This window comes from Durio zibethinus, chromosome 7, assembly GCF_047325235.1.
Source record: "Durio zibethinus cultivar Kanyao isolate XHJ-2024 chromosome 7, ASM4732523v1, whole genome shotgun sequence".
In the NCBI taxonomy this organism is placed as follows: Eukaryota; Viridiplantae; Streptophyta; class Magnoliopsida; order Malvales; family Malvaceae; genus Durio; species Durio zibethinus.
The window spans coordinates 19,075,185-19,098,001 of NC_143168.1; the positions used below are offsets into that span (position 1 = coordinate 19,075,185).

At 31.0% G+C, this 22,817-nt stretch overlaps 1 protein-coding gene across 1 annotated transcript; it reads left to right on the plus strand.

Moving 5' to 3' along the window:
- The first annotated feature begins 6,369 nt into the window (after positions 1 to 6,369).
- Positions 6,370 to 18,964, plus strand: LOC111277438 (uncharacterized). Its single transcript, XM_089763407.1, is given in 10 exon segments — positions 6,370 to 7,512; positions 7,514 to 9,992; positions 10,785 to 11,182; positions 11,268 to 12,066; positions 12,184 to 13,197; positions 13,370 to 13,861; positions 14,426 to 14,932; positions 15,670 to 16,155; positions 16,321 to 17,160; positions 18,459 to 18,964. Coding segments are annotated over 10 exon segments (7,683 nt in total). The 5' UTR covers positions 6,370 to 7,096; the 3' UTR covers positions 18,711 to 18,964.
- Positions 18,965 to 22,817: the final 3,853 nt, after the last annotated feature.

Sequence of the window (22,817 nt, forward strand, 5' to 3'; positions counted from 1 at the left end):
AACCATTGTTAAAGTTGAAGTTGGCCTGCTGCTTGGCTAGATTGATTGTTAATCAACCAGTATGTATTTTCTTATCTAATTTTGTTAAATTGAGAAATTAATTAATCATTGATTAATCCAAATACAAAATTTGATGTTTACAAAAATCATCGACCAAACAAAATTTAATAATTAGTTCCACTAGATTAAAATTACTAGTACTTTGACTAAGCTTTTCTCATATAAAAAATTATAATTATTTAATACCATTCCACGAAGCATAAATAATGACTTATTCCAATTAAAAATAAAAGAAATCTCCCTAGATTTTGGCTTTAGACTCCCTCAAATCATGTCGTAAAAAATGAAATAATAAGAACCAAAGATTATTAAACTTATATAAGTCAATTTCCTTTTTCATGGAATAAGTCCTTATCGTTTACATATGTATTAGGGCATGGCTATAATTTCTCAACTTAAAATAGGGAAATTGTTATTTATTTTTGCCCCTAAAAACTTCTTACTATATATGGTCTTTCTTTGTATTAATTGTAGATTATTACTTTATATGATCCATTTTATAATTCTTTTTAAGTTCCTAATCAACTTATAATCTCCCTTACCATTTTTTATAAGATCTATCCGACTTGCTTGGTTGGGGAAGGATATTATATCCAGATTCTATTTGAACTCTTTTTAATTGATCATCAGATGTATGTGTCGATTGATCATCAGATTCAAATTGAACTCTTTTTAATATTTTGATTAAATTTTCTCATTTAAAAATTTGCAATTATTTAATACCATTCCATGATATATAAAAGGTGACTTAATCGATTAAAAATGAAATAGAAATCTTGCTAAATTTTGCCTTTAGATTCCCTCAAATCATGTGCTAAAAAAAAAATTAAAAATGAAATATTACTCACCATATATAAGTCAATTTATTATTTAAAGGAACAAGTCTTTATCATTTACATATGTACGAATTAGGACATGGCTATTATTTTAAAACTTAAAGTAGGGAAATTCTTATTATTTTTCCCCTAAAAAATTTCTTAATATATATGATCCTCCTTTGTATTATTTGTAGTTAGAAAAGATTATTACTTTATATGATTGATTTATTATTTTTTTTATGTTTCTAATCTATCCCTAATCTCTTTTTTTCTTATCTACATGATCTATCTAACTTGCTTGACCGGGGAAAGGATGTTATATCCTAAATCATATTGGACTCTTTCCAATGGATTTTTTTATTTTTCTATGCCTATTGTGTATATAAAATTAAGTTCATCTGTAATCTTATCCTAATTTAACTTGATTCCAATCGCTATTTGATTTCAAGTGGGTTTGTCTGTCAACTAGAGTGATTGCCATCGATTAGCAAGCATTTTTCTACCTAATTTTGTTAATTCAAGAAATTAACTAAGGTAATATTTGGTATGGGAGGCTCACTTTAAAAATCATGGTGATCTACACATAATAATTAAATTTATGTGTTTGATAAATATTTAGTGATCCTATATGATAATGGTTTTAAATAGTCAAGAGTGACATATCACTATTTTGAAAGATAATTCTCATACAAGAGGTTGAAAAATTTTTGTTATCGAGATTAAGTAATATGTAAAACTATCAATAAATAATATTATCTATTTAATATGTGAATTAAAAATTTACTTCTTTGTAAAATTGTAATTATTTTATATTATAATTTGTCATATTTTTAGACTAATATTCATAATAAATTTAAAAATAATTTGTATTTTTTATTTTTTAATATTTTACATATAATTTTAAATTTTTTTCTCTTATTATGAATTTAATAGATTAGATTTATTTTCTAATTCACATTTTTTATATAATTTATATTATCAAAATGAATTTACCTATCAATAAATATATTTGTTAATTTAATAATTTAATTATATTTACTTTAAAACAAATAAAACATTACTAATATTTACTAATTATGATCTTTAAACAATATTAAAATTATTTATTTGTGTAATTATTATACTACACATAATTATTATCATACTTTTAAATAAAATAATAATTGATTTTTAATAATACCAAATATAGTAATATTTAATTCATAAAAATTAATGATTGTTAAATAAATAAAATAATTTTAAATCACAAGTAATTAGATTAATTTGATAATAAAATTATCTCGATAATTATATTACTATGATAATCTTATAAAAAATACTAAAAACTATATATTTATTAATTAATTCATGTGCAAATTTTATTTCTTACAAAAAATCATCGAGGTTTTTTTTACAAATAATCTTAATTCTATAACTAAAATAGAACTTTATTCCAAAATAAAGGTACTTTAGCTTATTTGACATCCAAGGCAGCATCTTTCTCCACGTCAGCTCATCTTATATTTATATTTTTTTCAAAATCTCTTCAATTTTGTACAAAATCATTTTTAAAATATCTACTCACGGTAAATAAGACACAACTGGAGAGAGAAATAAATATTCTTGCATTTTGCTCCAAAAATTATCTGTCGCATATCATAAGAAGAACTCAAATTTCAAGTTTCCCCAATTTAATTTAAACCCAAAAGTTCTCTTTTCTATGAAAGGTTAGCACCAGAGAAAGAGAGCTTGGTTTCTACGTAAAAGTGTTTCGTATGTTTCGTGGGATTAGTTATCTTTGAAGAAAAACCATTTGTTGTCTCTAAAGAAAATCAAGAACTGATCAAAATGGGCAATTCAAAAATGAATTAGCTGTAAAAGCCTTTCGATATGAAAAAAAAAAAAATACAAATCTTTTAAAGTTGAAAAACTACTTACCGTCTTCTTTTGTTGTCTGAAAGAGATTAAGTCACTATCTAAATTATAAGTAATATTCTTGTACTCATTTTTTATGGTGTAAATCTTTGTCAATGTAAACTATTCATATATTTGAAACTATAATTGATTTATTTATTATTATTTGATAAAATTTTCATATTGTGAGAATAACTAAAAAAAAGATTTTGAAAGAAAGAAAGAATAAAAAATATATATATATATATAAATATATAAGCAGTTGAACAAAAAGGAACAAGATTGAAGAAAGAAGCTGCTGGACGAGGTAAAATATATGAGTGTAAACACCATTTTTATTATTATTATTATTATTATTTATTTTATTTTATTTTATTTTATTTCTTTTTTCTGTTTTTTACGTTTGTCTTCTTCTCTTTTCTTCTTCTTTCTTTCATCCTTCCTTTTCCTTTCTTCTTCATCCTTATCCGGTTGAGATCTAGTGCATTAAATGCACAATCCCTAAAGTCCAAAATTACCGCTGCTAGTTGCCAACGGCCAACTGATAAGTCGTCAATCACGAACTGCATGTGTGATTTTTCAATTAAAAAATGGGATTCGAATCCCAAAAAATATGAGATTTGAATCCCAAAAAGCTCTATAAATAGAGCTTATTATTTGCAAACAAGGGAGGGGAAGCAGAACAAAAAAAAAAGGCAAAAAAATTTCAAAAAAAAAAAAAGAGAAGCTTCTGTCGAAAAAATTTCTGTAGAAACACAAAAAAATCGAAAACAGTCCCCTGGAACGGGAAATTTAGCACCAAAACATACTTACAAAAACACACAACAAAAAACAAACCAGAAGAACACAAATTTTTTTTTTCTTTTTTTGGCCAAAACTTTGAAAGCATATCTAAGGAAGTGGAGACTCATTTTGGTGAAAAAGAGGTCAAATCTGCGCTTAGGAGGTCGAGAAGAACAATTTGATGTTTTTGAGAATTTTTCAACCACCAGCGACGGCGGCTGGTGACCGACGAACGACGGCGACGGCAATGGTGACGGTGGTTGGCCAGCTGTTGGCTGAAGAAGAAAGGAGAGAAAAAAAAAACAGTCTTTTTTTTTGGAGAAGAAAGAAATATTTTAGTAGGTGCCCAATCGCACCTAATCAAAAAAATTTTGTGATGATTCTGTTTTTTTATTTCGTTTTCATATTCGTCGGACAAATACAAAACCGTTACGACAATGAGGTTGAGCTGATATGACATAGATGTAATTTAATGTATCTTATTTAAAGAAATAAGTTTTAGACTATCCCATTTAAAGAATGAAGATTTTAAAATACCCTTTTATAAGAAAAAACTCAAAAATCATCGGTAAAACAAAATGTTAATAATTAATTCTACAAAATTAAAATTACTTGTACTTTGACCGAGCTTTCGTCAAATAAAAATTTGCAATGATTTAATAGTATTCCATGATACAATGATGACTTACTCCCGTTAAAAAAAGGGAAAGAAGTCCCCCAGATTTTGCCTTTTTAAACTTTCTCAAACATGTAAAGAAATATTAAAAACGAATGATCACTCACCATATACTAGTCAATTTCCTTTTTAATGGATTTAGTCTTTATCATTTGCGTATATGCATTAAGTCATGGCTATAATTTCTCAAACTTAAAATAGGGAAATTCTTATTTATTTTGTCCCCTCAAAATATTCTTAGTCTATATGGTCCTTCTTTGTAGTTAAAAAGATTAATACTTTATATGATCGATTTTATAACTTTTTTTATATGATCGATTTTATAACTTTTTTAAAGTTTTTAATTTACTCCTAATTGTTCTTATCTTTATCTACAGATTTACCTAATTTGCTTGACTAGGGAAGGATATTATATCCCTGTTCAAATTAAACTACTTTCGATCCATCATCAAAACCGATGATCTTATTATGATCCAATAGTAGGCTCAAAATTAAGCACATCCATAATCTTATCCCACGTTGACTCAAATCCAATTGCTATTGTGTTTGTAATAAGCTTATCGATTGGTTATAGTGATTGTCATTTGCAGATATTTTCCTACCTAAATTTGTTAATTCGAAAAATTGATCAATCTTTAGTTAATCTATGTATAAATTTTGGTTCTTATAAAAATCATGGACCAAACAAAATATTAATAATTAATTTCGTAATATTATACTGTCGGTAGGGAGAGTTGGCGTTGTTATCAAAGATGAAAAAAGAGAAGTTCTAGCTGCCGCTGCTATTAAAGTTTCAGAGGCTGGTGATCCTTTTACTGTGGAAGCTTTTGAAATGATCAGAACACTGGACTTTATGACATAATTGGGGATTAGCGGCATTATAAAAAAGCTTAAATCTGCAGAGCTTGATCTGTTACCTATAGGTACGTTAATTGAAGAAGCCAAAGCAAAGATGTTTGCACTCCATGCCAATTTAGCATCACGCACACACCGAGAGCTAACAATATGGTGGCTCAGAAGTTAGCAAAAGATGGACTACAATCCTTGAACGATGAGTTTTGGATTGAAGAGTACTTTATTGTACTCATGCAATAGTTATGTGACAACTGTGCTTTTTCTCAATGAATGAAACTCAATTAGTGAAAAAAATCCATAATATTGAAATTACTTGTACTTTGAATGAGTTTTTCTCATATATAAAATTGCAATGATTTAATACCATTCCATGATACATAAATGATTAATTGCTCCAACCCCCATTTTTGCCTTTAGACTTTGTCTAATCATTTACTAAATTAAAAGGAAATGTTAAAAACGAAAAATCACTCATCATATATTAATCAATTTCTTTTTTAATGAAATAAGTTCTTATCATTTACGTATGTATTTAATTTTTTATATTGGATAGGAGATAAAGAATGAAGATAGACGAGTTCAAATTCTCACTTTATATGTCTTTTTAAATTTTCTTAAATATTGCACCAAAAAGCTGGAGACATATATATTAGGGCATCGTTATAATTTCTCAACCTAAAATAGCAAAATTCTTAATTATTTTTGCCTCTTAAAAGTTCAAGATATAAATGGTCCTCCTTTTTATTATTTATTTATAGTGAAAAAAAGATTGTTCTTTATATGATTATTTTCATAAATTTTTATTTTAAGTTCTTAAACTACTTCTCTTTAGGATATTTGTTTGGTCGGAAAAAATATTATGCCTTCAACCTAGCAACCTCCCAAGCGCCACCAACATCATTTCAATCAAGCTAAGCGTTCGGTGGCATTGTTTTCATAACTTCTTAGTATAAGAATTCTCAATTACTAGTTTGATTTTCTTTAGACTTCCCTTAGCATAAACTAAGATATCTCATGATATTTTAGTTTCTTAAATTATGAACTTTTACTTAATCAAATAAATATATTGATAAATATTAACATAAAGTCCTTTCCCTAGATGATCATAAAGGTTTTTTTTAATATATTTATCAACAATTACAAGTGATATTTTTATTTTCGCTTGAAAAGATTGTATATCACTACTGGAGCAATCAAAACTTGAATTTCTTTTGTTGATACTTTTGCTGTATATTTGCAGTTTTAGTTATTGAATAATTGCTATTAAAAAAGTAATTAATATTGTAATTGATTAAAAATGAATAAATAATTAAAATCCTATACAAATTATGATATGTTTAGTCTATACAGTAGTAGAATAATGCATTTTGTGATTTAACAGAAATTATACATTTCGTATCAAAAAAAGCTTTTTGTCCTTTTTCTTCTTGACCAATAAAAAACAAATATTAAAAGTCTTTTGACTTAGTAGTTAAAATAACATAAAAAAAAAAAAAAAAGTTCAAACGTCACCGTCCTTATCTTCTTGCCATATCTTTCTGGAAAAAAAATAAAAAATAAAAAATTATTAACAAAACAAAACCTTAATAATCAATTCCACGATATTAATGGTACTAGTAATTTGGTTGAGCTTTTCTCCTATAAATATCTGTAATTATGTGAAAAGATTCTCATCTCTTCACAAATTTCCTACAAAAATTAGTCTTTACACTTTGATTCATAGCTCCTTCCAATTTTCAGCCACCTGGTGATTAAAAGTACTAGTAATCCTATGATTCTGCTCCTTCTTTCTCATTCATAGCTCTTCCCATTTTTCACCCTTCTGGTGATTTGGTCTGTCTTAATCCTTCTTCTTGTTATGGCTTAAGGTCTTTTATTATTCCTTTTAGCCTTTGCTGCCATTTGTTCTGTCCTTTCATCTGGTCAGTTGTTTATTTATTTGGTTTTCTTCACGTCTGTTTCCCAACACTCGAAATATCAGAGTGAAGAGGCAAAACAGAAAAAAAAAAAAATGAACTACTGCACTGCCGTCGCTGCCGGTGTTACGACCTTCATTGCCAACGAAGTTGCCAAATGCATGTTCGTTCCCCTTAAACCTCATATTGATTACATACGTAATCGAAACAAAAATCTTGAAGAGTTCAAGAAAAAAATTGACCTATTGAAGGATGAAAGAGGAAGAGTGAAAAATGCTGTTGATGCTGCTGAAAGGAATGGGGAGAAGATTGAAGAGGGTGTTAACAAGTGGCTGATTAGCGTGGATGAGAAAATCAATGACGAGGCCGAGAAAGTGAAAGCCCTTGAAGACAAAGCAAAGAAGAGGTGTTTCATTGGGTTGTGTCCTAACTTAAAGAGTTACTACCAGCTAGGCAAGAAAGTTGAAGAGGATGCGAGGGTTGTTGCTGAACTCCTTGAACAAGGAAGATTCGACAGTTTCATACCGTCTTGCTCTGGAGGGGATAGGAACTATGCCTGTCAAAGATTACGAAGCATTTGAATCAAGAACCAGTACTTTGGCGGGAATCATGGAGGCCATAAGGGATCCAAAAGTCGGAATGATTGGGGTGCATGGGATGGCTGGTGTTGGCAAGACCACGCTTGTTAAGGAAGTTGCCAGGAAAGTGAGGGAAGAGTCCTTGTTTGATGAGGTAGTGATGGCGACTATTTCACACAACCCAAACATAAGAAACATTCAGGGAGAAATTGCGGACATGTTGGGTTTGAGATTTGATCAAGAGGCCGAGACAGGAAGAGCGATGCGGCTGCGTCAGTGCTTTGAATTGAGGAATGATAAGAAGATTCTTGTAATTTTAGATGATATTTGGGAACGTTTTGACTTAGAAGCTATTGGGATTTGGTTCGAGGAGGATGGAAACAGGGCTGTTGACGAGAAACAGGGAGCTATGATGCAAAACATCGGTAGAAGTTCTTTCAACAAATTTTCTACTGTGCGCAAAATCTTGCTTACTTCCCGAAGCCAAGATGTACTCGGGCATATGAAATCTGAAAGAAAGTTTGAAATCAGGATCTTATCTCAAGAAGAAGCAATGGCTTTGTTCACAAAAATCGTGGGTGATACAGTAGAGAAACCCGATTTCAGATCGATAGCTAAACAAGTGGTGGACAAAACTGATGGTCTACCGGTTGCTATTTCAGTGATTGCAAAAGCATTGAAAGAAAAGGGACTTGATATATGGGAGGATGCCTTGAGACAACTAGGAAGTTCCACTCCAACAAACATAGAGGGAATGCAAAAAGGGGTGTACTCGATAATAGAGTTGAGTTACAATTCACTGGAAAGCGAGGAGGCGCGGTCACTATTACAACTCTGTTCCTGGAGGCCTCTAGGTTCAAGGATTTATGTGCCGTACTTGCTGAGATCCAGCTTGGGTTTAGACTTGTTGGGAGATGTCAAAACGTTGAAAGAAGCGAGAAATAGTTTGAACACATTGCTTGATAAGCTTAAAGCTTCTGGTTTGTTACACGAAGGTGACAGTAATGGATATGTGAAAATGCATGACCTTGTCCGTAATGTCTGCATTCTTATCACATCTGGAGATGAACAGATCATCGTCACAGAAGAAGCCGACTTGAAAGAATTGCTGAAAAAGCGAAAACTCAAGAACTGCAAAGGTATTAACCTGGTATACAGTGAAATTCATGAGCTCCCCTACACGTTGGAATGTCCGAAACTTAAGTTTTTGGCGATGTGGAGCGAAGATCCCCTATCAGAAGTTTCTGATAACTTTTTCATAGAGATGAAGGAGCTCAAGGTGTTGCAATTGGGAGGTATGGGTTTTTCATCGCTACCTAAATCATTTGTTTCCCTAACAAACCTTCAGACATTATTTCTTGATGATTGTAAGTTGCATAACATTGCAATTATAGGGGAATTGAAGAAATTAGACATCCTTACCCTTAATGGTTCTCGTATTGAACAGTTGCCTAGAGAAATAGGCCAATTGACCCATCTAAGATTGCTAGATCTAACCGATTGCTCCAAATTGGTGGTGATTCCGGAAAATGTCATATCCAGCTTGACTTGTTTAGAAGAACTGTATATGGGTAATAGCTTTGATCGATGGGATGTCGAAGGTAACGCTCGACTTGCTGAGCTGAAGGATTTGTGTTATCTGACTACTTTAGACGTTCAAATTCGTGATGCCCAAATTTTGAGAGGAGACTTGTTATCTGAGAAGTTGAAAAGATACAAAATTTTCTTAGGAGATGGATGGGATTGGTCCGCTGAACATGGGTATTCAAGAACACTGAAGCTCAAGCTAAATACCAGTTTTAATTTAGATGATGGGATCACAATGTTGTTGAAGAACAGTGAAGATTTATATGTGGATAAACTAAAAGGTGTCAGCAGTGTACTTTACGATTTAGACAAGACAGGATTTCCGGATTTGAAGAGTCTTCATGTCCAAAATAATTCGGAGATTCAATGTATCATTGACTCTAGTGATCGGATTGCCTTTCCCATCTTAGAGTCATTATATCTCCATTCTTTGGTTACGTTGAGGAAGATATGTGGTGAGGTCGATGTAGGGTCTTTCGCGGGACTAAGAATCGTAAAAGTTGGAAACTGTAACACATTGGAGAATCTTTTCTCCTTCTCGTTAGCAATTACACTCTCCCAGCTTCAAGAAATTGAAGTAATTGATTGCACGAAAGTCATCGGGATTGTTACAGCAGAGAGAGAACAGAGCAATAAAGCATCCAACCAATTTGGACTTCGTCAGTTACGATCCCTGACGCTGCAACGTCTACCAGAGCTCATTAGCTTCTGCTCTGAAGAGAAGAAGCATTCCACATCTCAACCAGGACTGATAAACACGAGGTCCTTGCCACTTTTCACTGAAAAGGTACGCATTTGGTTTTTCTTTTGTTCATTCACCGGTTTATAACAATATATCAGTGCTCAACTCCAATTTATTTTGGGATTTTGTTTCATTGAATAATGCATGGTAGAAATATTAATCTAATTCTAAAATTGTTCCTTCATACATCTCGTTCAATTTGCTAATTAATGTCGAAAAGGATACAAGAAGAAAGAGCATGATCCAACAAGAGCATATGGATACCACAATGCCAAAAAAAAAAAAAAAAAACATATTTCAATAATAAAAAAAAAAGAATATTTACTACATACAAATTCATTTGGGCTCATTTATGTAACTTCTCTACATTTCTTATAAAATCTGCATATTAATTTGACCTACTAGGGAAATCAAGAAAAAAGGTTTGATTCTAAATATAATTTTTATATCCTTTAAAATAACATTGATAAACTATAATTTTTAATATTAAAACAGTTAAATAAAAAAACTAATAAAAATTTTTATTAGAAAGTAATTTTATTTCCAAAAAAGTAAACATAGTGTTTATTTCCATTAATTAAAAAAAACTATAGTTTGAAAGAACTCGAAACATAAAGGTAAATATTCAATTTAGAATGAAGGAAGTAATTTTATTTCCATTAATTATAAAGAATAACATGATATTGTGGAATCCAAATAATTAATTTAATCTCTTTAAAAAAATGTAGTAAATTAAGGTTATAATTGATTTACATGTTAAAACTTAAAAGTAGTGTTTCTTTCCTTTTTTTAAAAACACTTCTTGTGTAAAATAAGATTTTTATATAAAAGAATTTTTTTGGAAGCTTATATAGAAGTTTATTTACATCTATGTAGATGCTGTTTCGTTATTTGGAGAACCTGCGATTATCCTCAATGAACATAGAAAGCATATGGCACAACCAGCTTTTCAAACTATCTTCGTCCGTTCAAAATTTGACAAGCTTAATGATTGAGAATTGTGACAATTTAAAGCACCTGTTATCATCTACTATGGCTAGAAGTCTAGTGAATCTCAAATCCTTTGAGATTATCAAATGCAAGAGCTTGAGAGAGATAATATGCACAGAGGATACAGAAGACGACAAGGCAACAATTTCATTTCCTCAATTGAACTCTCTAAAGTTAAAAGATCTTCAATATCTCATTGGATTTTGCTCAGAAACACATATTGTTGAATTCCCAACCTTGAAGTTACTGGAGATAGATAACTGTCTTGAATTGAAGGGATTCATGTACAAATCTACAATCCAAGAGCATTTCTCTACACAAGCTTTCTTCAATGAAAAGGTAGAAATTTTCTCCTTGATTTGCTTCATTGTACATAGGAACTACTCATAAAATCTTTTCACTCATTAATGGCATGAATTACATACAGGTTGCATTTCCCTGTTTGGAGAAAATGACTATTTCTCGGTTGAGAAAAATGAAGATTATATGGCACAACCAACTCTTTGTAAATTCCTTCAGCAAGCTGGAAGAAGTGACAGTTGAACACTGTAACGAGTTACTAACCTTTTTCCCCTCTAATTTGCTGGGAACATTCCAACGACTACATACTCTGACGGTATCCAATTGTGGCTCACTGGAACAAGTTTTTGAGCTTCTAACGTTAAGTATGGAAAAAACACATGTTGTAGCCAGTAAACTAAGAGAATTGAATATTTCTCGTCTACCAAGATTGAGGTACATTTGGTGTACTAAGGATCCCCAAGGAATTTTTACGTTTGAAAATTTACGTGTACTAGATGTTGACAATTGTCGGAGTCTGAAGAATGTATTTCCTGCCTCAGTAGCCAGAGTTCTTCCACAACTTAAAGATCTTAGAGTAGCTTATTGTGGGGTGGAAGAGATCATTTCAAAGGATGAAGGATTGGAAACGGCTATCACTTTTGAATTCGATCAAGTATCCTCCCTTATTCTTTGGGACCTACCAAAACTCAAGTGTTTCTATCCAGGGATGCATAAAACAACATGGAGGATGTTAAAAGAGTTGAAAGCATATCATTGCAACAAATTGAAGATATTCGGTACAGAACGTCTGAACCTCCGAGATATGAACGAGGACGGCCACCTATTTGAGTCCCCAATCCAACCGCCACTATTTTCGGTAGAAAAGGTATGAAGTATATATGAACTACGGCTATAACTGTTCTCTTAAAGATATTCACTCGTATTTAAAAAGGAATGCTGTCCTCTTCAACTTTTTATAGGCAAACCTTGAATTTAGATATGATTTGGTTCAAATCTGATATTGTCTACGAAGTGTTTAATCCTTTCTCTAAAATTTTCAATGATATATTTTCGAAATATGGAACATACAAGTTGTTTGAGACACTTTGATTCCAACCTGTGCTTTTCTTTTTTTTTTTTTTTTCAGGTCATTCCTAAATTAGAAGAGCTGGCGTTAGACGGTAATGACATTGAAGTAATATGTGATACACAAGCTTCAAGAAGCCTTTTTCATGAAATAAAAGCTCTTAGCGTGCATTGCTACCATGATGAATATGCTATTTTCCCAATAACTTTCCTTGAAAGATTCTCCAATCTAGAATGGCTTGAGGTGATTTGTTGTAATTTCAAAGAACTATTCTCTTACAAAGGGGATGTCAATGAGGAGATACAGGTTGGAACCTATTCACGAATTAGAAAGTTAAAGTTGGCTTTTCTTCATAATCTACAATATCTATGGGGGAAAGACTCACGAATATCCCACATTCTTCCAAATCTTGAAAATCTTGAAGTTCTCAGTTGTGACAATTTGATTACTTTAGGATTGTTTTCAGCATCTTTTACAAATCTCAAAATTTTGGATGTGTGGGGGTGCTACGCATTGATAAACTTAGTTGCATCTTCAGCAGCACAAAGTTTGGTGCACCTCGAAAAAATGGTGGTAACAGAATGCGTTTCAGTGAAAGAAATAGTTGGCAATGAAGGAGATGAACAAACATACAACATTACTTTTGCTAAGTTGAAATGTTTGGAACTTCAACATTTACCAAACCTCACAAGCTTTTCTTCAAGCAACCACACATTTGAGTTCCCATCGTTGGAAGAAGTAATTGTAAGCCAGTGTCCTGAATTGAAGATATTCTCTCGAGGAAACCTAAATGTCCCAATGCTAAGAAGAGTACAAGTAAAAGGCCAAGATTATAAGGTATGTTGGCATGGTGATCTTAACAGCACCATCCAACAATTGTACACTGAAAAGGTACTTACTGATTTAATTTTTTTATATTTAAACTTCTTTGTCTTATAAGGCTATTGTTACTCTTTGCTTGGTAAGCATTGATCTATATATTATGCATTTTTTTTTGTTTTTGAATTTTCTTTAGGTTTTCTGTTTTTTTTTTTTCTCTCTTTTTGTTATGGCATTTATTCTTTAACTTTAAATAACTACTGTAATTAATTGATTCCTGTAGGTTGGATACCAAGGAATGGTGTATTTAGTACTCTCCAAGTTTTCTATGTCAAGAGAAATATGGAGCCATAATCTTCAAAGAAATTTAGATTTCAAAAGTCTAAAACTTCTAAGAGTTTATGACTGCCATGGCTTGAAATTCATATTTACGGTTTCCATGGCTCTTGATCTTCTGCAACTGGAAGAGATAACCGTAAAAAATTGCCCTGCGATGGAGCAAATTATCATAAATGATGGAGTAGAGCAAAGAGCAGTGACAGATACGATCATGTTCCCTTGGCTTAAGTTCATAACTCTTGAGTCATGTACGAACTTGACAAGTTTTCTTCGTGGTAGTAATACAATGGAATGTCCACTATTAAAACAAATCATTATAGCTGATTGTCCAAAGATGATTGCATTTGCATCTACATTTTTGAGGGAGGAGGATATAGAGACAGTTGGTGAAGGAAATCTAACTATGCTTGGTACTGCTCAGTTTTTCAGCGACCAGGTTAGTCTCTTTTCTTCGTACGTATAGTTCTTCATATTTGAAATAGTTTCTTTTCCAAAATTTAGCTTGTTTCATGTGGATGTTATTGGGGAAACCAATCTTATAATGCCTAGTGAGTGCAATTTAGTTAGTTCCTTTGTCCAAATTTCCTGGAAAAAGGATAACGTGAAAACCCACATGGCCTCAGAAACAAAAATTATTGTTGGTTTTAGACTGATTTTCTACTGTATTTAGTTGAAAGAAATTGTTTTGTTCTTTGTTTTATCGATTTGTTATGTGTCCAAATTTGTTTAATCTACTTGGTCTTGGCTTTAAGTCTTGTGACTGTAGTTACACACATAAAAGAGAATCAAATCTCTCAACAGACATTTGTGCCACAACTTGCACTCTCGTTATTTTATATCTAGAGATTGTTTAATAAGCAAAACAAATTAGATTGAATAAATGCAAAAAAATTCAAGGAATGCCGTTTAGAAGACATCAACAATGGGGAGATCCATGGTTTTTTTTTTTTTTTCAAATAAAGAGATAAAAGTTGTTGAAGCAATAAGAGCTGTGATGCAGGTTGCGTTTCCGAAGTTGGAGAAACTGCGACTATCTTCAATTGAAGAAATTAACAAAATATGGCATGAACAACTTCCAGGAATATCTTCGTATGCTCAAAATTTAACATCCTTGGATTTAAAAGACTGTCACGACTTGAAACGTATATTTGGTTACTCGATGGTGGAATTTTTAGTGCAACTCAAAGAGCTTTTTATTGTTAATTGTAAGAATGTGGAAGAAGTAATCTCTATAGACGGATTAGCGGAAGCAGAAAGCTTGAGCCAAATATTATGTTTCCCTAAACTAGAAATATTGGTGCTCGATGACCTTCCCAAACTCAGACGATTCTGCTATGGAAATTACTTTGAATTCCCCTTCTTGATAGGATTTAGAATAAAGAAGTGTTCTGCATTGAAGACTTTCATCTCTGGTTTTGCAATTGAAAATGAAACTCAGATTGCTCAAAGAGGCGTAGAAGATAACAGCACAGCGGTTGATGATTCCCTGTCTCTCTTCAATGAAAAGGTGATTTCCTTTTTTGTTTTATCACATCAAATTTTCTCTCTTATATTATCATTTTTATTTAACTCCAAATTTGTGATCATATGTTTTTTTATTTGATTTTAGGGTAGTTGTTCTATTTGAGAATAATATTTTAGTAAATGTTGACCCTATTATAAAATTTGATACTATTTACATACACAAAACACATACATATATATATATATGTATTTATATATAGGTTATAGATTGTAAGAATAGAATGTAAAATTTTCATTTCTTTGTACTTTTTTTTTCTCTATTAACTTTGCTTTTATAAAAAAAATTAATTTAAAATTCATTGTTCCCTCAATATTTTTGTATACAAGAAAGATGATCGAAAATTTTGAAATCGAATCAAATTCAATTGATTTTTTACAATTTTTGTTTAAAGTTTGAAACTTAAAAATCTTTTATAATATATTTTAATTTTAATTTTTTTAAATTTAAAATTAAAATTAAATAAAAATTAATTTTTATTAATTAAATAATATTTCGAGTTGACATAAACTAATACTTGAAAAAGTTTATCTGAATTCTAGCTCGGATCTGCCTAGTCTCAGACCCACTGAACCTACGGATAGTCCGAGCCACAGGTCTATCCCATCCTAATGGGAAGTATTATGTAACCCAAGCCTTGTTTTGGTTTTCTCATTGACTTTACAGATTTTAAACTTAATTTCTTTTATGCAAGTATTGACACAATCGAATAAATCTTTCAGGTGGCATTCCCAAGTTTAGAGAGATTGACGATCATAGGTGGGGGAAGCTGGCGAAATATATGCCATGACCAATTCCATAGGGATTCATTTTGCAAACTAAATCTTCTTTGGGTGCACGACTGTGATAGACTTTTGTATGTTTTCCCATTTGATATGAGGGGACGGCTTGAAAAGCTAGAGGAGATGGGGATAAGCTGTTGTGATTCCTTGGAAGAAATATTTGAACCTCAAGGGCTCAATGTCAGTGAATTACAGGCCGTGACAACCAATCAATCCGTTAGATTTGTATTTCCTAACCTACAAATTCTACGACTTTCTATGCTACCCAAATTGAAGAGTTTCTGTTCCAGGATACACACTGCAGAATGGCCTTCATTGAAGAAAATGCGTGTATATGGATGTGACAAAGTGGAGATATTTGCTTCAGAAAATCTGAATTTTGGAGAAACATCAATTAATCAACAATCCCTGTTTTGGGTAAATGAGGTATGGACACACACACACACACAAAGCATGTGAACATATATAAATCTGGTTGCATATCCAATATGGTGTTGGTCCAATCAACACACACACACACACAAAGCATGTGCATATTTAAGCCGTTAGCTCGTTCAAAATCTTTACTCTAACACATGTATTTGTTCCTAGGTTACATTCCCCAATCTAGAAGAATTAGAATTGGAATGGAATGACACTATGAAAGAGATATGGCGCGGACAACTTCCCGAAAAGTTTTTTTGCAAACTTAAAGTACTTAAGCTTGTATTTTTTCTTGAAGAATCAGCTGCCCTCCCGCATTGTTTCATTCAGTCATTACCAAATCTTGAGAAGCTTGTAGTGAAATGTGCGCCCTTCAATCACATATTCCAATGTGAAGGACATGGCGACGAGGAAAGACATGGATTAGCAATGACTCAGTTGATTAAATTAAAGTTAGTTAAACTGCCAGAGGTAGCACACATATGGAAGGAAGAATTTCAGCCTAGAGCAGCTTTCTTTAACCTAAGAACTCTTGAAGTGCAGGAATGTGGTAAATTGAAGAATTTAGTGCCATCATCTGTGTCATTTGCAAATTTAACAACTCTCGAAGTATCAAAATGTCATGGATTAATAAACCTAATATCAAGCTCAACGGCTAAGAGCCTAATGCAACTCACAAAAATGAGTGTGATTGATTGCCTGATGATAGAGGAAATAATAGCATGCAATGGTGATGGCGGTGGCATTGTTTTCACCCAACTTAAGTTTTTGCAACTAAGTCGTTTACCAAGTCTAGCAAGCTTTTGCTTGGAAGCTCACATCTTTGAATTCCCAGCCTTGGAGAAATTGGTTGTGAAAGAATGCCCAAATATGGAGACTTTCTGTCAAGGAGATTTAAGCACTCCAAAACTGCATCAAGTCCATTTGACAGATGATGATGAAGATGAGGAAAACGTGCGGTGGGAAGGCAACCTCCAGACTACCATCCAAAAACTGTTCGACGAAAAGGTATGCATCAATCCAAACAATTTTCCTACATACGTTTTTTAAGTTTTTATTTTTAATTTCAGGGTCTCTCTGCTTTTCTCTGTCCCGCTAGAGTTTCTTCCTAATCCAAACCATACTGCGAAATATAAAGCCTATATTCAATTTCCACAATCAAAATAATTTGGGTAAACTACACGCTTAGTCATTTAATTTTAGATAATTTTTTATTTTAATCACTAAACTTTGAAATATAACAATTTAATCACTAATGTATGTGACAGTATATGTCTTTTTCGGAATCTAGTCATTAGTCTCTAATACCGGACCAATATGGCAATGTCACATCATTAACCTACTTCCACATGACATTATCATGTCATTTGAAATATCATGTTCATTACTTAAGAGATATTATAAATTTTTAAAAATAGAAAATTTGAAAATTTAAAAATTAAAGTCAAATTACAATTTTGTTGCTTAGAGTTTTTTATTTTAACTATCTAACTTTGAAAATTTCATAATATAATCACCAATATTTATGAAATTATTAATATTTATATGTCATTGTTAACATAATTTTATAACAATTTAATCATCAAAAACTTGTAAAATATAACATAATAAATTATTTTATTGTTTCTGTTATTTATATTTTCTTTAATATTTTATTGCACGATCCTTATCCTTTGAGGCTCATATCATGTTTGTCTTTAGATTTTAAAAAGTAATATATTATCGATCCCTAGATTTCTATGGTTGTAGCGATCTTTGGGTATCGTTAATGCAAGCGATAAATGACAATTGACAATCACATGTATCACACGTGGCCCTAGTTGGCTACTGATAGGTGGTATTAGCTGGCTACTGATATATGGTCCTAGCTCAAGTAGAATTTTATTAAATAAAATTATAAAATTTTTTAAATTTAATAAATAAATGAAGAAAATAAAACAAACAAGAGGAAGAATTATTAGATGGTCACGGGAAGAAATAGCATGGAAAAAGGTAAAATAGTGAAAAGAAAAATTTAGACAACTCTCGTTCAATCTAGATAGAAGAGTGATTCAGCAAAGGAAGGGAGAAGAACAAAGAAAGAAGGTTTAGGGTGTAAGAAAAGAAAGGAAAAATACAGTACTTACTTGAGAAGGTTAACTTGGGAATGCTTCCTGTTTGTCATTGTGGTGAACAATCTTCGATAAAAATATCGTGGATGGAAAATTGCCTAGGCCAAAGGTTTTTCTGTTGTAGCGACTATGGGGTATGATAGGTTTTTTGTGTGTTTATATTTTAATCATTTTTTATTTTTTGGATTTTTTCAGCAAAAGGGTACAGGTGGACAATTTCCATTGTTGGATCCCTCAAACGATGAACATCTGAGATTAGTGATTGTCCGCCTGTTCAGGAGGATGTGTAGAATGGAGCGTGAATTTCAAGTTTTTAGAGAAAATACCAGCACCAACAATGATAAGATTGGACACTGGAAATGGATATCTCTGTTTTTGGTGGGTGTCATTGTGATTATTCTGTTTTTGGTATGTGTTATTGTGATGCTGTTGTTCAGAATGAAATGAAGAAATTAAAGAAATCATGATAGGGAGGAAACTAAGAAACTATGAATTTAGGTTAATCTAATGCCTCTGTTTAATGTGATATAGTTTTTTTGGCTTTTAGGATGTTTAGGTTATAGTTTGCTTCTTTTTTTTTTTTTTTTAAACTATATCTAGGGGCTTTCCGTGTAACTATTTATTTTTAAGTGCATTAGTTTAACGATGTAGATTACCAATATTTTGTGCATTTTAACCTAATAGCACATACCTGATGGAAATTGGCCCATGCTCATGGAATATGGCTCTTTCTTTTTGTTATCTATAAAACATATACATTATCTGAAAATAGAATTATAAGCATAAGTATCAATATATTGATTATTGGCAGCAAACATAAGATTTAAGAAATAGCAAATAAAGTTTACATTTCAATTGTCAAGTAACGCAAGAACGCAACCTACCTATTTAACGGCAACAACACTCATTCTAGATTTCTTTATTCTAATGGCAACAACATTCTAATGCCAAGATATAATATGTAAGCAACTTGCCCATGATCATGATAACAAAAAGAGGTTCTAAATCCTACATGTATAGAATATAGAACAAATTTTGTGTCATGCAACAATATGCTTCATTTCTTTGGCTTGGGTTTTCTTTGACCAGTATGCTTGCGAGCAAGTTTGTTTTGACCAATTTGGTTTTGGCCAGCTTCTGAATTTTTTCTTGGAGGGTTCATTTATCTTGAAGCAATAGCCTTCTCTTTCTTGGCATGGATTCTGGATTAAGGGGTAGGCATTGGGCTATGAATCCTCTGTCCAAAGTTACATCAAATTTGACTCATTTGCTCTATTTGAAGTGTTCTAAATTTTAATGGAAAGGAGATAAGTAACATAAATTACTAAATGATCAGCCACTTACCTCAATTGGAGTAAGACTACGGGTAAGAGTATGGTTTATGAAAGATAATCTATATGGACATAATCATAAATTATAAATGTGAAAAACTTATTTGATTTTAAGAAAATAAAAGTCTGAATTGAGTTATCGTTCATAGAATAAGATCACAAAACGAAAGATTACAAAAGGAAAATTATTCATTTCCATAACATAAATCCTTTACACACCAAAAGAGAGAATTCCTATTGAGAGATGTTTCGACTATCAATCTCTCTCTATCCCTTAATCTTTTGTTTATTTTGTGACATTGGAATGTTTACACATCATACAACTTGGGTTAAGACTAAAGCAAACTTATTCAAAAATAAAATGAGCATATCTTTAGTCAAAATCCACACATAAATAAGGTCGGCTGGAATAGAGAGATTGCTTTCACACTAGCTAAAAAAGAAGATCATGAATATGAATGAAATTGTGGTCAGGTTCAGGAGTAAATGAGAAGATTATGTTTACATGCAAATCTCATGATTTTAGGCATAATTCTAGTAATGCAATCTAAAAGTTTTTATGCTTGGAGTGATGTTCCTAGCCTATATATTTTCTATTATTCTTTGGTAAAAGGCAAAATAGAGTTTTCTTTGTCCTTAAGCAATCTTTTAGATTGTTCTTCAAGTTAGGTATCTCTTAAGTGGATTTCCTAGAGTGGTGAATTTTTATTGTTCTGTATACTTGATTAGAATTCTTATGGTGGTGTTTCTGTATCTCTTAGTTTCTAGTCTTGATGGTGAACTTTTATCCATTTTAATCCAATAATCATATTTTGTCATTATTTAAATCGTCGTGAGTTATTTTTTTTTATAAGTTTTTCTATTTGCAATTAATCTTCACATCTCAAACATTAATTACTGGCATCATTTTGTGAAACACTTCTCTACCCTCTATTGATAATGGCTTAATGCCATTCTATATTCTGGAGAAAGGGGAAGAATGGTTTAAAAATTAAACCTTAACTGCCCAAAGGCAGTTTTTGGGGCAAATTGCCCTATGATAGTTGTTGATATTGGGGTTGCTCAGGTCACCCATTATGGGCGGACCCAACTCCTATTACTTAACAGTTGAAGACTCCATTTTACAGCTTAGTTTGAGAATTATGTGTAGCCATCCAAGTTCTATTATCGTAAAATGTCTGAGTTGAACCTTGCAAATACAAGAAAATTTGAAATACTTTGCAACATCGTCATCTAAACAAATTTGTCAATTGAACTTCAATCAAAATACTTATACCAGGCACCCACCTCACAATCAAATTATGTAATGAGGATTATCGTTGTTGTTGAACAGATGGTCCTCCTTGCTCAGAAGATAGCTCACAAGAGGGTGGAAATGGTGACTTGAAAATTATAAGCCTAAGCATATTCATAAAAAATAAAGAATAATCATGTAACCTGTTCATCCATGTTCTTAGGTCATGTTCAATGTATATGATGATTGATAGGATAAGATGATAATCATCTTATATTATGTTTGATTTGTATCTAAAAAAAAGGATAGAATTACAAAGAGAATTAATTATCCTCTTGGTATAGAATGATTTAATTCTTTCAAAGTGGAGAAGTTTATTTTTAATCCATGGGATTGAACTTACATGTCCTATTATACCCTTAACAATCATATCAATAATTTAAATTGTATAAACATTAAGAAATGATAATTTTGATAAATAAATAAATTATCATATTCTAATTCTTACACACATCAAACACAAGATAAAATGACATTATATAATTTAATCATATTTATAATATTATTTTATCATAATATTGTGTACTAAACATATCCTTAATTTCTTGATGCTATTCCTAATTATTAAAAACCACCAAAAGATAATTATATATGTTGACTAAATCGTAATAATTCTAAAAATCATGTTGCCTCGTGGAATGAAAAGTCAGCCACAAGAGAAGGAAAAATGTTATAATATAATCAACTCGTTGTTGTTGTTCAAATTACGCTCTAAACTTCTAGCTTAAGCTACATTTTTTTTTTTCAAATTTGCAATAAGCAAATAAAATGGTAAAGGTTTAAACATAAAAAAAAATTTAAAATATTTTTGTAGAAATATTAAAGGAGCTTAAGCAAGAAGTTTGGACTCTAATATATGATTCTATTTTTAAGATATATTTGGTAAATAAGATTATGATAGGATATGATAAGATGATATTATAAATAGTATTAGATTAAATAATGTCATCTTATATTGTATTTAATGTGTGCAAAGATTAGGATATGATAATTTATTTATTTGTCAAAATTATCCTTTTTCAAAATTTATGCAATTTTAATTATTAATGTAATTTTTAAGGGTATAATTGGACATGTAAGTTCAATACTATGGATTAAAAATAATTCTCTCCACTTTATGAGGATTAAATCATCCTATACCAATAGGATGATTAATCCTCCTTACAATGCTATCATTTTATTTAGATACAAACCAAACATAATATAAGATGATTGTCATACTATCCTATCAATCATCTTATACATCAAACATGACCTTAATACATATGAACCATATACATCTTTTATTTAAAAGTAGAATCATTTATACTTGAATCTAAAACTTAGTTCAATTGATTTATACAACAACTTTTAAGAGTTGGCATCTAATAAGTTTAGAGTTTAAATATCAAAATTTGTAACTCTCTCATACTCTCAAGCTATGATTCTCTTTATACAAAAAAAAAAAATTCATATTATCTAAAATTGGAAAAAGATAAAGTTTAGAAAAATGTCTTATTGCATACCTTTTACTTTATTTGATTAATACTTAGAATGTTTGGTTGAAGGAAGGAAGAAAAATTAAAAGAATGCATAAAGGTGAGAAATAGAAAAGAGAGCAATTTCATTTTTCCTCCTCATACATATCTTGTAAAAAGTTGAAGGAAAGACAATAATCAAGGATAAAGTATAAGTAAAATAATTAATTTTAGTAAAATATAAAAATGATATTTTCTTAACAAAAGAGTTAGATCGCAATCTAAGATAAAAAAAAAAGATTATAGATGCTATGATTTGAATTCTAAACTTGTTGGATGCCATCAACCTTTAAAGATAGTTGTATTAATTAATTGAGCTAAAGTACGGGTTCCTATAAAAGATATTTTCTCTATATTTTGATATTTTTCTATTTCGTTCTTTTTTCCTTTTGATGATCAAATACAATACAAA